Source organism: Microcaecilia unicolor, chromosome 12 (genome assembly GCF_901765095.1).
Source record: "Microcaecilia unicolor chromosome 12, aMicUni1.1, whole genome shotgun sequence".
NCBI lineage: Eukaryota > Metazoa > Chordata > Amphibia > Gymnophiona > Siphonopidae > Microcaecilia > Microcaecilia unicolor.
Genome location: NC_044042.1, coordinates 38,985,600 through 39,000,658, shown reverse-complemented (window position 1 = coordinate 39,000,658; position 15,059 = coordinate 38,985,600). Strand labels below are relative to the sequence as shown.

The window sequence follows — 15,059 nt, the reverse complement described above, 5'->3', positions numbered from 1 at the left end:
GATTGTCTAGCAAAGACCGATACAGATTCATGCTGCTCAGACTTTTTGAATAGATCTGCTAGCAAAGGTGATAATTTATACCACATTGGCAAAACCAGGCTGTTGTATACACAGCTGTTTTTTGTACATTTCTCCTTACCTCCTAGGCACAGCAGCTGTAGGATTAGAAAGAAGTAGTAATGCATTTTTCTTAGCTAGAAACTTGGTTTTTTTGGTAAAATACTGTTCTTTCTTTGATATTATGAGCCTTGCTTTTAATGTTGTTGTAGAGACTGTGGCGTTGTCAGCATTTCTGTTCTTTCCTGAACGTTTGTGATGTTTTGGCATGTAGCATACCTTTGTGAGACAACCTCTATTGTAATAATAGTAATTGGTTGGTTTTTCTGTATTTCAGCATTTTTAATTAAGTTTTTTTTTTACAACTGACATGAAACATATATTGCAAACACAGAGAAACAATAAAACCCCCTACTTTCCTCCTCCCTCTTTTCCCTTCTCTCATCCCACAAGCCCCTTCCTTAGAGAGCAGAACAACAACATTTCAGAAGGCATCTACCCTTCTCTGATAGCCTTCCAAGCAGGGCCGGTCCTAGGGTCTCTGGTGCCCCCTGCAGACTATGAGTTGGCGCCCCCGTCCAGCGATTCTCCTTCGCCCCCATCCCCCTCCCATTTATGGCCACCTGCCCGCCTTCTTCTCCCCCCAACATCCCCCTTTTTCTTCTTGCCACCCTGCGTGGTTTAAGTCTTTTTTAATTTACCTCTGTCCCAGCGGCTGCGTCATTTCAAAGCCCTGCCGTCTCTAGCCTTCCCTCCCTTCGTGAGTTCGTTCCCTCAGAGTCCCGCCCTCGAGGAAATGACATCAGAAGGCGGGACTCTGCGGAATGAACTCACAAAGGGAGGGAAGGCTAGAGACGGGCAGGGCTTTGAAATGATGCGGCCACTGGGACGGAAGTAAATTAAAGGTTTTTAACCCCCAAGGGTGGCGCAGTATGGCGGTGCAGCGCCACAGCGACGCCCTTGAAGGCAGGCGCCCCCCCCTGCGGTGCTTACCCCGCTTACCGGGTTTGACCGGCCCTGCTTCCAAGATTCCTACAGAACCCTTCCTTCTACCTCCAGAAATATGGCTTCTAGGTATATCTGAGTAATATATAATTCTGTCCAATTTTTATCATAAGTTATTCAAAATTAAACTTCTTCTGATTTGGGGGTCAAGATTTGCAGATAAGTCAAAAAATGACACTTACATTTGGTTGAACCTTGGGCATCCCTCATCTCCCAAGCGACCATGTGTGTTACGAGGATCATTTTACAAAACAATGATATTCCCCATTTTATCTAACCCATGAAAAGGGCCTGTTTTGTCAGACTCACAGAAACAGAAGCCTGTGCAAAAGCATTGCTGATCTGCAAGGGCAGGCTTCTACATAGAATGTTGCTAGTGGAGGAGTAGCCTAGTGCTTAGTGCAGTGGACCTTGATCCTGGGGAACTGAGTTCAATTCCCACTGCAGCTCCTTGTGACTCTGGGCAAGTCACTTAACCCTCCAAAATAAGTACTTGAATATATGTAAACTGCTTTGAATGTAGTTGCAAAAACCTCAGAAAGGCGGTATATCAAGTCCCATTTTCCCTTCCCCTAAATCCTGAGTCGCATAGTTGAAAAGTAGGCTTGTTGTGGGCGTTTCTAAAATCTGTGTGTATTGTTATAGCATACCCCTGATCTGCGTATAATTTAGGCATCTGCATTTACACCAAGTTTTACTTGACGTAACTGGCTGCGACTAAATTTAGGTTTTTCTGTAAACCATGTGGAACTTTAGGTGTACTTTACCGGATACGGCTAGGCGTATTTTTTTTCCCCACACAGAATTTTCAGGTGCCATATATAGAATCTAGCTCATAATGTATTATTGTTGTCTAGAATCCCCTGATCTTTGAGTGTTCCCACAATGAATGATGAAATGTATTCTCTGCTCTGCTACATTTAACACACACTGGGGATAATTGTTCTGCCTGCTTTAAATAGCTGTACTTGGGTGACGTAGGCCCTTTGCAGTACTCTAAAATTACATTCCCAACAGTAAAACTTCCAAAATCGGATTTGGGTGTCATATCAAAAATACCCCTAAAGGTGGTAAATAAATAGAAACATAGAAACATGACGGCAGATAAAGTCCAAATAGCCCATCCAGTCTGCCCATCCTCTGTAACCCCTAACTCTTCCTTTTCCTAAGTGATCCCACATTCGCATCCTGTGCCTTTTTTAAATTCTGACACAGTTCTCGACTCTACAACCTTCACCGGGATGCCATTCCACGCTTCCAGCACCCTTTCCGTGAAATAATATTTCCTAGATTAATCCTAAGCCTACTCCCTCTTAACTTCATCGTATGCCGCCTCGTTCCAGAGTTTTCCTTCAGTTGAAAAAGGCTCACTTCCCGCGCAAATTAAAAACGATATATGAACTATCTGACTTCCGAATTCTACTGAAGACTCATCTCTTTAACAAGGCATACAACAATGATCAACAAATATAAACTCCTATACGCACATCCAAAATTACCTTTACTATATCAAATTGCCGAAACACTACCATGTTTTTCACTATCATGATACCCAAGACCCTGTAACTACTACTAAATGTATACTTTCTTATACAAGTCTTATATATTTCTTAGATACTTCTTAATATGTTAGTTGTTGAAACAATATCATGTTTTATCATTATCATAATACCCAAAATCCTGCCGTTATCACTACATGTATACTTTCTCATGTATTTCTGTTACTCATGATGTATTGTAAGCCACATTGAGCCTGCAAAGAGGTGGGAAAACGTGGGATACAAATACAACAAAATAAATACATTAATTGTTTTTAATTGTGGTTGTGTTGTGACAACTGTGTTTGCCGTGCACTGATTGATCAGAGAGTAAGGAAGGGAGATGCAGAGAGCAGAAGAAATAGTAGAAGGAATGGTGAGAGAAAAACGAAAGGAACAGGACAGAATGCAAGATTAAGATTGTAGAAGAGGCTTAAATCAGTGTTTCTCAAGTTGGTCCTAGAATACCCCTTGCCAGTCAGGTTTTCAGGATATCCACAATGAATCTGCATGAGATTGATTTACATACACTGCCTCCTCTGTATGCAAATCTTTCATGCACATTCGTCGTGGATATCCTGAAAACCAGACTGGCAAGGGGTTACTTACCGATTTGGGAAACACTGGCTTAGGTTAAAAAAAAAAAAGAAAAAAAAAGACACACACACAATATTTTGCAGACCCCATCTTAGAGTTCTGCCTTTTGTTTGAAGGCTTAGCTAATGTCTGCAACAGATCCTGGGTATCAGTTTTGCAACATTCACAATCCATAGTGATAAGTGCCAGACATGATCCCATGAAAGTGCCTTTCATTGAAAACAATTCTCTCTGGCACTGAAACATACACAGTGATCTGCAAATAACAAAATCTGTTGTCAGCTAGGTTTACCTTAGAATGTATTGCTGGAGCTCAGGGGAAAAAAAAAAAAGCACAACCAGGAAAAGAGATGTTGCTATGCTATTTTAGGCAGAAATACAGTGTGAAATAACACAGGGTTCTGGGGTTCTGTGCACTTCTGTTTTGTAAGTATCAAACTGCAGTAATTACAGCAGTAAGACATTATCATACCTCCCTTCTCTGGGGCAGCACTTAAGACTACACATTCCTATATAATATGCAAAATTCCTAGTAGGAAAATAATATTGATTTTTATTGTGGCTGGTATTTGTTTATTTATTTATTTTGGTGTATACGTTTCTAAAAGTGTTTTGGTTCATAGACCTAGCTAAAAAAAAAAAAACAGGTACTGCTTCTTTGGAGGGGAAGATTTTGGTTTGTAGCACCGTGTGTTTGAATTGGCTTATTTAATGTTCCTCACTAAAATGCCAGCTAACTTCCAGCACTTACTGAAAGTGTCATGAAGAGCTGTAGAATTCAGGGCCAAGCCATTTAAAGTTAATGAAAAGCTGTAAATGGTTAAAAGGACATTAATTTACAGGCAAGCTGGGTCCCAGCACATGCAACTTAAAGTGGTTCAGAATGCCTCAGGGATTTTTACAGCCTGAGCATTTTTCTTCCAGTGTGATTGGGGGGTCCGGAATTGACAAGTGTGAAGTGATCTTAAATTACAGAGTACTCCTCCTGGAGAAGGAGTTTAAGTCATACAAATGGCAGCCCTTAAGAGGTGAAAGTTGTTGTTGTGATCTGGTGTTTAGAGCACTGGCTTGCAAGACAGGAGAAGCACGTGTTTCATTAAAATGCAGATAGGTGCCTTTGAAATATCTTTTATTCTATTAAAATCACTTAGTAAAAATATGATGCTTGAGTGCCATACCTCCTCTCATAGGACTTCCAAGTGCTACTGGGTGAAAATGGCTTAGGAACTGGGGGGAGGGGGGGGGGGTCAAAATATTTTCCCCTCTGCTTTTGCATCACCTCCAGGCATGCATAAAACTCTCCAAAGTTCTCATTTTAGCCAGGGTTTAAAATGTGTGATTGAGGGGGTAATTATGTACACTGGATTTAATATTTTGATGTCCAGAAGGCAAGACAAGACCAGATCCTAGAGAGTGAGGAGCCAAGAGAGTGTCAAAGACGGGAGTGCCATAAGAGGAAGGCCATAATGCCACAGTAGCGCCTCTTTGGGATGGGACTTGATATACCGCCTTTCTGTGGTTACAATTAAAGCAGTTTACATATTATATACATGTACTTATTTTGTACCTCGGGGTAATGAAGGGTTAGGTGACTTGCCCAAAGTCACAATGAACTGCAGTGGGAATCGAACCCAGTTCCTCAGGAGCAAAGCCTGCTGCACTAACCACTAGGCTACTCCTTCACTCCACCACTTTAAGCAACACATGCACATGGCCCTAAAGTAAGTTTTTCTGTATATGAGCAGACCTCACGGAGCTTGTCAGTGGGGATTCATTCGCGTATGTTTTTCGACTAGCCCGTCTTTATCTCGGACACTTGGTTCGACTTTTGCTTAAAAGTGATATATAGGCTCTTTTGGATGAACTATCCATATGACCCCCGATGTGGGCTGTACGCCGAAACATGGACCGTGTCGGGTGCTTTTACAGTTGCATCAATAGTGTTTCTCCATAAACATCTCCGGTGATGGACTCGTCCTTGAATCAGCCTCTACTTCTTCTTGTTTGGTCTTTTTGACGTAGAAGATTTCCCTGTTTGTGTTTGGACCTAAGTAAGCAGGAACAGGCTTCTCTTTGGCTTGGGTATTTGGCATCCTAGATTATCTGCGAATGATTGAGCAAAAGGTTCTCAAAACTTATGGTGATCTACGGGGGAGAGGTGGCCCCTTCTGTCTATGTTCCAGTCCCGAGGTGAGCAACTCTACTCCTCTGTTTCCCATGCTTAAATCCAGGCCTGTCCTCCGGTATATTGTTCAGTCCTTTGTGATATAAAATGTTATGTTGTGGAGCTTTACTCCCTAATTGTCTACTTTATTTGTACAAGTTTCTGGAAAATTATTCTTATATGTGACCATCTCTGGGAAAAGATGGCTGAAGTAGTGGATCCAAAATGTTGAGACTGACTGACTTTTTCATGTCATGGGTCCATAAAGAATCTGCAGCAGTTACGTGTTTGAACTTCTGTAACTTTTTTAAACAAGTTTTTTTTTTTCAAATACAAGGATGGGGTTTGGACTGTTGTATTACAAATTGTTTGCTCTAACAGGATTCGTTAAAACCTCATTTTTTGTTTCTGGACAACTTACTACTACTACTTCTGCAGCGCTACAATAGTCACCTTTACCCAGGCATGGTCACATATGTGTAGTTGCTGGCATTTACACATGGAAGTAGCAAGATTTGGAATTTCCACATATAAATGCCAGCATTTATAAGTAGAACCTGCCAATAGATGCCATTCTTTCCGCACATGCTGGCAAATGACACATGTATTTTACAAAAGGTTCTGCATTCAGCAGAGCCTTTTATAGAATATTATGGAAATTGTGAACATCCTCACCTGAACATCCAGATTCCTATCTCAACATTTTATTCAGAATGAGGCTTCATATAGTTAATAGTCTCACTCAGAGCAACATTAAGACTCACCTTTTCCATGTGGCTCAGTGGTAGTGCTGCATATTGCAGTGTAAGAGACCTGGGTATGATTCCCAGGTCAGGCTTCTGTTCCTCAGGCTCTATACAGTTGGGAATGCTGCATAGGTAGTGTGCAGAGACCCAGGGAGATAGTTGACTATTGCTCAATAGTGACGCCCATATAGGACAGATAATAGTAATAGAGAATTATTCTAAAGTTTTAGGAGTTATAATAGATTCTGCCTTAACTTGTGCTACATGTTAAGGCCTTGTCCAAGAGATTCTTTTTTCGCTCTATGCTTCATTTTAATAGCTTTAGAGCAGTAGTGCAAGCAGTTTTGTTCCCATATCTTGACTGCTGTAACTCATTGCTCGGGGGTTGTAGTAAAAAGCTTCTTTCTATACAGGACACCGTTTTTGCAAAATAAGGCCGCTAGGCTGCTATACGGTCTGGGGAAAATGTAATAGGGTGTCACGTTGATTGAAGGAATTACAATGGCTTCCAGTTAATCTTAGAATACAGGTTAACATTTGTATGGGGTATAAATCATTATATGGTGAGTTCTCCAATAAGTTGATTAATTGTTTGGATTTCCCTTCTTCTTTTGCCTTAGTAAGATCTGAGCTCTGTTTGAAGTTGAACTATCTTACTTTGAAAGGTGTTTTTAAAAAATCAATACTGGAATCATCTTTTTCGCATCAAGGTGTTAAACTGTAGAATAATTTACAATTAATGATTAGGAGATTACGCTTTACTATACTTTTAGAAGAGCATTAAAAACATTACTGTTTAGTGAGATTGACATCTATAAAAGTTAATAAGATTAGAGTTAGAATTTCACTCAGTAGCCTTGTACTTTTCTTTGACTGAAGGAATTTAAGTTGTTATCCACTTAGAATCTTTTTGAATTTAGCGGAATATAAGAACATGTGTAATTTAGTATTAGCTAAGTTTCGTAAGCATAAGAATTGCCATACTGGGACAGACCAGGTCCATCAAGCCCAGTATCCTGTTTCCAACAGTGGCCAATTGAGGTTACAAGCATCTGGCAAGATCCCAAAAGAGTAAAACAGGTTTTCTGCTGTTTATCCCATGTGTAAACAATGGATTTCCCAATTCCATCTTAATGGTTTATGGACTTTTATTTTAGGAACTTGGCCAAACATTTTTAAACCCTGCTAAGAATTCCAGAGATTAATTGCACATTGAGTGAGGAAATATTTTCTCCAATTTATTTTAAATTTACTACTTAGTAACTTCATGACGTGCTGGAGAGCTCCAACCTCTTTATCCTTTTTATTTTTTTTATAGGGAAGTCATCCCATCTCCTTTACCATTTTTGTCGCCTTAATTTTCTAGTTTTGGAGGGAGCTAGAGTTTGTGGCCCTTGACGGTCACTGATAGGTGGACTGAGTTGGGAGGAGGCTAAAAAAATGACAGAAAACCCCTTTGTCTTTGCAAATGAAAGGGTACGTCACCAAAGCCAATTCCAATTGAGCTGGAAGGAAACCCTTCTTTTCTCTTGTATATGAGTGCTAATTCACATCTATTTATTTTTGGTGTTTATGTATCAAAACATGGCTAGGTGGGTAATAGTAAAACTTCTAACATTAATAGAAAACAAACATGCTAGGTAAAATTGTACAGTAGCAGAGGAGTAGAGTAGCCATCAGGACACTTTCAAGGAAACATGAGGGAGACGTAGATAATCAAAACTCAAGGTTTATAAAAAAAAAAAAAGACTCGATCTTGCGTTTGATTATCTAAATATCCCTCGTGTTTCCTTGGAACTGTCCTCTTCTACTGTTCACCATTCTTAGTGTTGCACGTTCCTGTACTCCGGTGGTTGATCTTTCAGGTAAAAGTGTACAACATATGTTAAATTTTATTGTATTAAATTGTAGATCAAAATATTCTACAAATATCCTGTTAATTCTATATAGTAAGTTTTTTTTCTCTCTTTCATCTTAGGTATGTTGTCTGGGTGCTAAACTATTATTAATAGTTTTAATTACCTTTTGTATCTCTTTTTTGTTACTCCTTTAGGTACTGAACCCTGGCCTTTCTATTTCATTAACGGTTTTCTGAATTTTAACGTGGCTTTCATATTGGCACTCCTAGCCCTGCCTCTGACGTCTCTCATGGAGAGCCTGTTGCAGAAATTTAATGGTAAGTCAACAGGTCTGGAAAGGTGATAAAACAGACGGTTTCAAACTTGTGTATTTTTCTTGTAAGAATTGTTGCATATTTTTTGTTGTGAAGAAGGGAAAGGAGTGGGTAAATTTGTAATGTCTTCAAAACAGGCTACACTTCCAAATTTATTCCTTGATTTATTTATCGTTTTCTTGAAGGAATTCACTCAAGGCGGTGAACAGCAAGAATAAGTTGAACATAAGCAATAGACAATTACAGTAGTAAAAATATTCAAAATATAATACAGAGTACGGCATACGATACAGAGTATGCTACATTACAATGTCAACACAATACACAATAAAACATTTTCATAGATAGCATAGGGTGTAACCAAATTGAAGAATATTGGGTCATTTGAAGGATGTTTGGCCATTGTACATTGACCTGAAGTTAGATTTAATACAGTAAATGTTTGACATTTTGTTAACTGACTGCCCCATTTTATGCTCTGAAAACTAGTTACTAATAACTGGAATTAACAGTAAAATAACGTCTTAACTGTAGCCCACATTGATAACTTCCCCCTTAATTAAAGAAAAAAAAAGAAATGGTTCTAGAAATCAAAATCACTGCTATATGGAATAAAACTGAACCAATTATAGGGCAGTCAAGCCATTATGACATCACTGATGAGGTTGGCTCTTGGGCATTGGTAGAATGAAGCATGATGACATCACAATATCAGTTGTGGTTACTGAGAGTCTTCACACTAAGGTGGGAGGTTATCAATGTGGCCTATGGTTAAGACGTGTTATTTTACCACTAACTCGTGTTATTTCAGCACAGGTCTCATTTTATGCAATGAGACTTAGTTTATTGATGATGGGGTTAACAGTAAAGTATCACATGTTGATCATTTCCCCTTAAATTCTGAAAGGAAAGGCATGTCAAATAATGATGTACAAGAATGACTTTGGTGGTCTTTTTTCCCGTTGCCCTTCCACCAGGGTTCCATATCACTTCCTGACCGATCCACCACTGTTTTCTCTTCCCTGGGCACATAGCGCTCCTTGGTAGGGTAGAAGCAATTCTTAATCATTCCAGCCACTGGCAGTGACAGCCAAATGGTTGTGACATAGACTTTAGTTTTGTAACATACAAATGCCAAAGTCCAGTGCTCCATTCACTTTTTGTATTGTAAATATATAGAGGTGGTAAATGTCTTTTCAGCCATCAAAAATGGACATGTCCCTTGCTTCCTCATCTCCTGTGTAGACAAATGAAGGCAGAGCAATTGTGATAGATTTATTTTTAAGGTGAAGTACACCAGTGAATGAGCACTGTGTTTGTGCCTCAAATCTGATTGAGTAGCTGCAAGAAAAGAAATGTATTAAAAGGATTAGAACAGCACATTCTATTACATCTTTTTTTTATTGAAGAAGTCAGTAAACATTCAAGGAAACAATACAGTGTTGCATTTTTTACTTTATTTTTTAATTCCAATCTCTAACTTATTACCTTCCAGCCCTATCACACCAACCCCCTTTGCATCTTAACTGTTTAGCAATTTTAGTATAAATCATTGTTTTGTTGAAGATAAGAAACAGCAGAGAAACCACGAGAGGGTACATATGCTGACTTCAGACAGATGAAAGTCCCACTATACCCCATCCCTTCCTCACCCCTACCCTTCAACTAAAATTAGGAACAAAAGGGAGAGAACCAAACCGAAACCAACAGACTAAAAAAAAAAAGTCCAACCCCTCATAACCCCCCCCCCCTCCCACTTAGAACAGTATATTCTGGTTATAATATGACTTTTTTTTTGTTGTTACATTTGTACCCCGCGCTTTCCCACTCATGGCAGGCTCAATGCGGTAGGCAATGGAGGGTTAAGTGACTTGCCCAGAGTCACAAGGAGCTGCCTGTGTCGGGAATCGAACTCAGTTCCTCAGTTTCCCAGGACCAAAGTCCACCACCCTAACCACTAGGCCACTCCTCCACTCCTTTGAGTGCTACTGTATCATTTAGAGCAAGAGCAGCTAAATGTTTTGGCATGAAGGCCACATTGGATGGCTTTGGTCAGCCTAAACAGTAAGCTGCTGTGGTGGTGGAGTCCCCTGAGAGCTTCAGCTGAGGAGTGGTGGGCATATGGATAGTAGTGTATAATAGTGGCATTACTTCATCTTGTGCATGGGATATTCCTTCCTCCCCTTCAGGCTGCTGGAAGTGATGTCATTGCTGTGAAATAGAAGTAGGATGCTTGTGGGGTCAAAGTTTGCCTGTGCAGGGACGCCGAGAGACTGAGCCGGGCCCGAGGCCGCCGTTTCCGACCCCCCACATCACTATTCAGGCCGCCGGTGCCGCAGTCTCCAGTCTCCACTTCCCCACCCCAGCCCCGTCGACAGCCCCCATTCGTCCGCCACCGGGTCCCCTTCATTCAGATCAGCAGCACTCGCCTCCATGTGAAAGCACAGCGGCAGATCGCCTCCCTTCGGGCCCCTCCCTGTGTCTGCTCTTGTGGAAACAGGATGTTACATCAGACGAGGGCGGAACTTCACTGAACTCCTAATCTACTCTTTATCCTTAATTCACCATACACTGATCAGCCCTCTCACAGATATCAACAAAATACCCACAATACACATCCTCAACAGACTACCCAGATACAATACACCTCACCAAAAGAACAATAATCAAAATTATGGAAGAATTACTCTACGCGAACAAAATCAACACAAAGGAAAGAGAGGACACAATAATCCATTCCATACCACAAGAGAATAGACAATTAACAAAAATCAGCACACCCCCAAACTCAACTGAACCCTACCAAACAATTCTAATGGGATACATAAACACCAGATCTGTAGTCAACAAAACAACAATAATAACAGATTGGATCACGATAGAAAACCTCGACTTATTGTTTATCAGTGAAACCTGGATCCATGATCACAAGGATCCTATAATTTTAGATCTATGCCCCCCAGGCTACAAAATCACTCACTGGACAAGGAAAGAAAAAAGAGGGGGAGGTATAGCACTCATTCATAGATCCAACTTCACTGTAACAACAGCCGAATCCATAACACCCCAACTTGAAATCGCCTCAGTTAGAATCCATCATACAACCTTACTTGACAACCTAAATTTTATCCCGTTTTACAGACCACCAGGCAACTGGCATGAATCCCAACCACACTTCATGGACTTCATATTGAACACTTGTGTATCTAACTCAACCAACGCATGTGAATGCAAAGATTGCCTCCAACTATGGGACCTCAACTGGCCAAACGTGCAAGCAACCCATGTCAAAGGACACACGCTCGACCTTATCACACACAAACTGTCCTCAGACTTAAACCTAACACTAACAAATACAAAATGGACAGACGTACCAGGGTCATACCACCACAAATTAAACCTTCCCCTACAATGGCGAAAAAAAGGATCATACCACAAGCAACATTCTGGCAACAGATCTACAAGAACGAATGGATAGCACATACGGACTTGAAACACTATCTCCAACATTGGGACAATAGATGCAGAAGCATACTAGACAAAATAGCACCACTACAAACTAGAACCTCACGAAGATATAATTCGATACCATGGTTTAACGAAGAACTGAAAAAACTAAAAACACAAGTTAGGAGACTTGAACGAGCATGGAACAAAATAAAAGACGAACCCACACTGAACGTTTGGAAACAACTGCAAAGAAAATACAAATATGCAATAAGACAAACTAAAAGATCATATTACAAAACCAAAATAGGGCCAGACTACAAAGACACGCATAAACTATTCCAACTCGTGAACAAACTAATGGATACCACACCGGTAACCAAAACCAACACAGACACCCCATCAGCAGACAACCTTGCTAAATACTTCAAAGAGAAAATTATAAAATTACAAATCACGTTGCCAACTAATGCTCTGACCACGAAAAATTCTTGGTCTGTTTGGACCCAAAACCCGATGAATACCCAGTAGACCGACTCTGGACAAACTTTGCTCTACTAACTGACGTAACAGTCTCCCAAGCAATCAACAGGTTCGCCAAATCCCATTGCAAACTGGACATATGTCCCAATAACCTAAAAATCATAATCAGGATTCTGATCCAATCACAGCATCGAAACAGTACTAATCACTCTACTAACCAAATTCAAACAAGCAATTGCAACTGGCAACAATATACTTCTCTTACAATTCGACATGTCCAGCGCGTTCGACATGGTAAACCATAAAATACTATTAAATATCTTAGAATACTTCGGGATCGGAGGAAGTGTACTTAGTTGGATCAAAGGCTTCCTAACAGCAAGAGCATACCAAGTTACATCAAATTCGAACACATCAGCACCATGGAAACCTAATTGTGGAGTACCCCAAGAATCACCGCTTTCACCGACCCTTTTCAACCTAATGATGACACCCCTAGCCAAATCATTATCTAACCAAGGCCTCAACCCCTACATCTACGCAGACGACATCACGATTTACATCCCGTTCAAATATAATCTAACAGAAATCACAAATGAAATCAAACACAGCCTCCATATCATGAATTCCTGGGCGGATGCATTTCAATTAAAACTCAACGCAGAAAAAAACACGTCGTCTCATCCTCTCATCACAATATAACACCTACAAACCCCAGACTACATTCTTCCTGTTTAAGATAGCCTGAAAATTCTTGGAGTTACAATTGACCGAAATCTTACACTAGAAAGCCATGTGAAAAATACAATGAAGAAAATGTTCCATTCAATGTGGAAACTCAAAAAACTAAAACCTTTTTTTCCAAGGGCAATATTCCGCAGCCTGGTACAATCAGTGGTACTAAGTCATTTAGACTACTGCAATGCAATCTTTTCTGGATGCAAAGAACAAATCATGAAGAAACTCCAAACTGCCCAAAATACAGCAGCTAGACTCATATTTGGAAAAATGAAATATGAGAGTGCCAAACCCCTAAGAGAAAACTTACACTGGCTCCCACTTAACGCATTGTGTTCAAAATTTGCACCCTGGTTCATAAAATCATTTACAGCGAGGCCCCGGTCTACATGTCAGACCTCATAGAACTACCAACCAGAAACACAAAAAGGTCATCACGCACATTCCTGAATCTCCACTACACCAGCTGCAAAGGACTGAAATATAAATCAACATATGCATCCAGCTTCTCTTACATAAGCACGCAAATATGGAATGCACTACCAAATGTCATAAAAACAATGCACGACCTAACAATCTTCAGAAAATCACTAAAACCTCACCTGCTTAAAAAGGCATACCACAATGATCCATCCTAAATACTGAAACTTATACCAGACCTGGACGAAACCGAAGTTCTACTCTTGACTACCTCAACTACTTTGATTTTAATGAACTTTAACGCAATACCACTTTATCTCTCATTCCGGAAATGAACTCTCTATACTTGACTGCTTAAATTACTCTATCACTTATGAACTGTAATGCATTACCACTTTGTATTTCTCACTCCGGTAATGGCGATCGCCACTACGGCGTAATGTAAGCCACATTGAGCCTGCAAATAGGTAGGAAAATGTGGGATACAAATGCAACAAATAAATAAATAAATAAATATTGCGGATTTTTGAAAGGTTTTTCAGCATCTGAAGGCTGTTTTTAATGCAGAAAAGGGTTTTTATAAAATTTTCTGACCACATTTGCATGCAAAAAGTACACCCACGAAAATATATAATTAGGGGGATAGAGTTTCCACTCATATTTACACTAGCTTTGGCGCAGATGTAACTGTGTACATTGGCAATTGCAGGCTATTAGGGCTGGTTCTGGGTGCCAGTATAAAATAGGCGTAAAATTTAGTGCCTTTGCAGATTTTTCACACGGGTATTCTGTTATAAAATCAGAGCCATAGGGTATAAGATTTGGAGCAAGAAGCATATGTTGCATTGAAATGCCATGCTGTCATGTTTCTATAGGCTCAGGAGTAATCTAAGGAAGTACTTTTCAAGGAAAAGGGTGGAGGATGTGTGGAATCGCCTGTCTCCCAGTGAAAGTGGTGGATTCGAGGACTGTGTCTGAATTTAAGAAAGCATGGGACAGGCACCTGGATCTCTCAGGAAAAGGAGGAGATAGTGGTTGCCATGGATGGGCAGACTGGATGGACCATTTGGCTCTTATCTGCTGTCATGTTTCTATGATGGTGTCAATATGTCTCAGTCTTGTAATTTGAAAGGTCCATTCGTTTTCCTTATCCTGGAAGACAGGATCCTATTAGGATGGAAGAGATATAAAATGCTGCTGGTAAAATTGGCATGTTTTTGAAAAAAAAAATCAGCTTCTTTGCCATTCACTGCCCCAGTATTTACATAGCTATGACTGTGCTGGTACCACTCCACAGTATTCAGATGGCAATAGGAGCCTGGAAGCATTTGCGTCAGAGTAATGCTGTTCATATGCAAGGACTCTCTAGTGACAGGATCATAGACAAAGAAGGTCTGAGTTTAAAACCAGAGCCTGCCATCCAGAGTGGAACATTCAAAGAGGTGGGAAAACTCTATGTACGTATTACACAGCAGTTTCTGAAAAGAAAAATTCCTGACAGGTTGTTTGTTCTCCTTTCAGTTCAGAACCTGGGCAGGCCTTTCTGGCTGACACTGGCTCCTATGTATATCTGGGTCCTGATTTTCTTTACTCAGCCCCACAAAGAGGAAAGATTCTTGTTTCCCATATACCCCCTCATCTGCCTCTGCGGGGCTGTTGCACTTTCTGCACTACAGGTAGGTCTCACCTAG

General features: G+C 40.3%; 1 protein-coding gene across 2 annotated transcripts in view; it reads left to right on the top strand.

Annotated features, from left to right (window-relative positions):
* Positions 1–15,059, top strand: part of ALG9 (ALG9 alpha-1,2-mannosyltransferase) — a 178,166-nt gene that overhangs the window by 47,639 nt on the left and 115,468 nt on the right. For both annotated transcript variants that reach the window (XM_030220749.1, XM_030220748.1), the window contains 2 exons: positions 8,161–8,283; positions 14,890–15,044. In XM_030220749.1, coding sequence (XP_030076609.1) covers positions 8,161–8,283; positions 14,890–15,044 — 278 coding nt within the window. The remainder of the gene's footprint in view (positions 1–8,160; positions 8,284–14,889; positions 15,045–15,059) is intronic.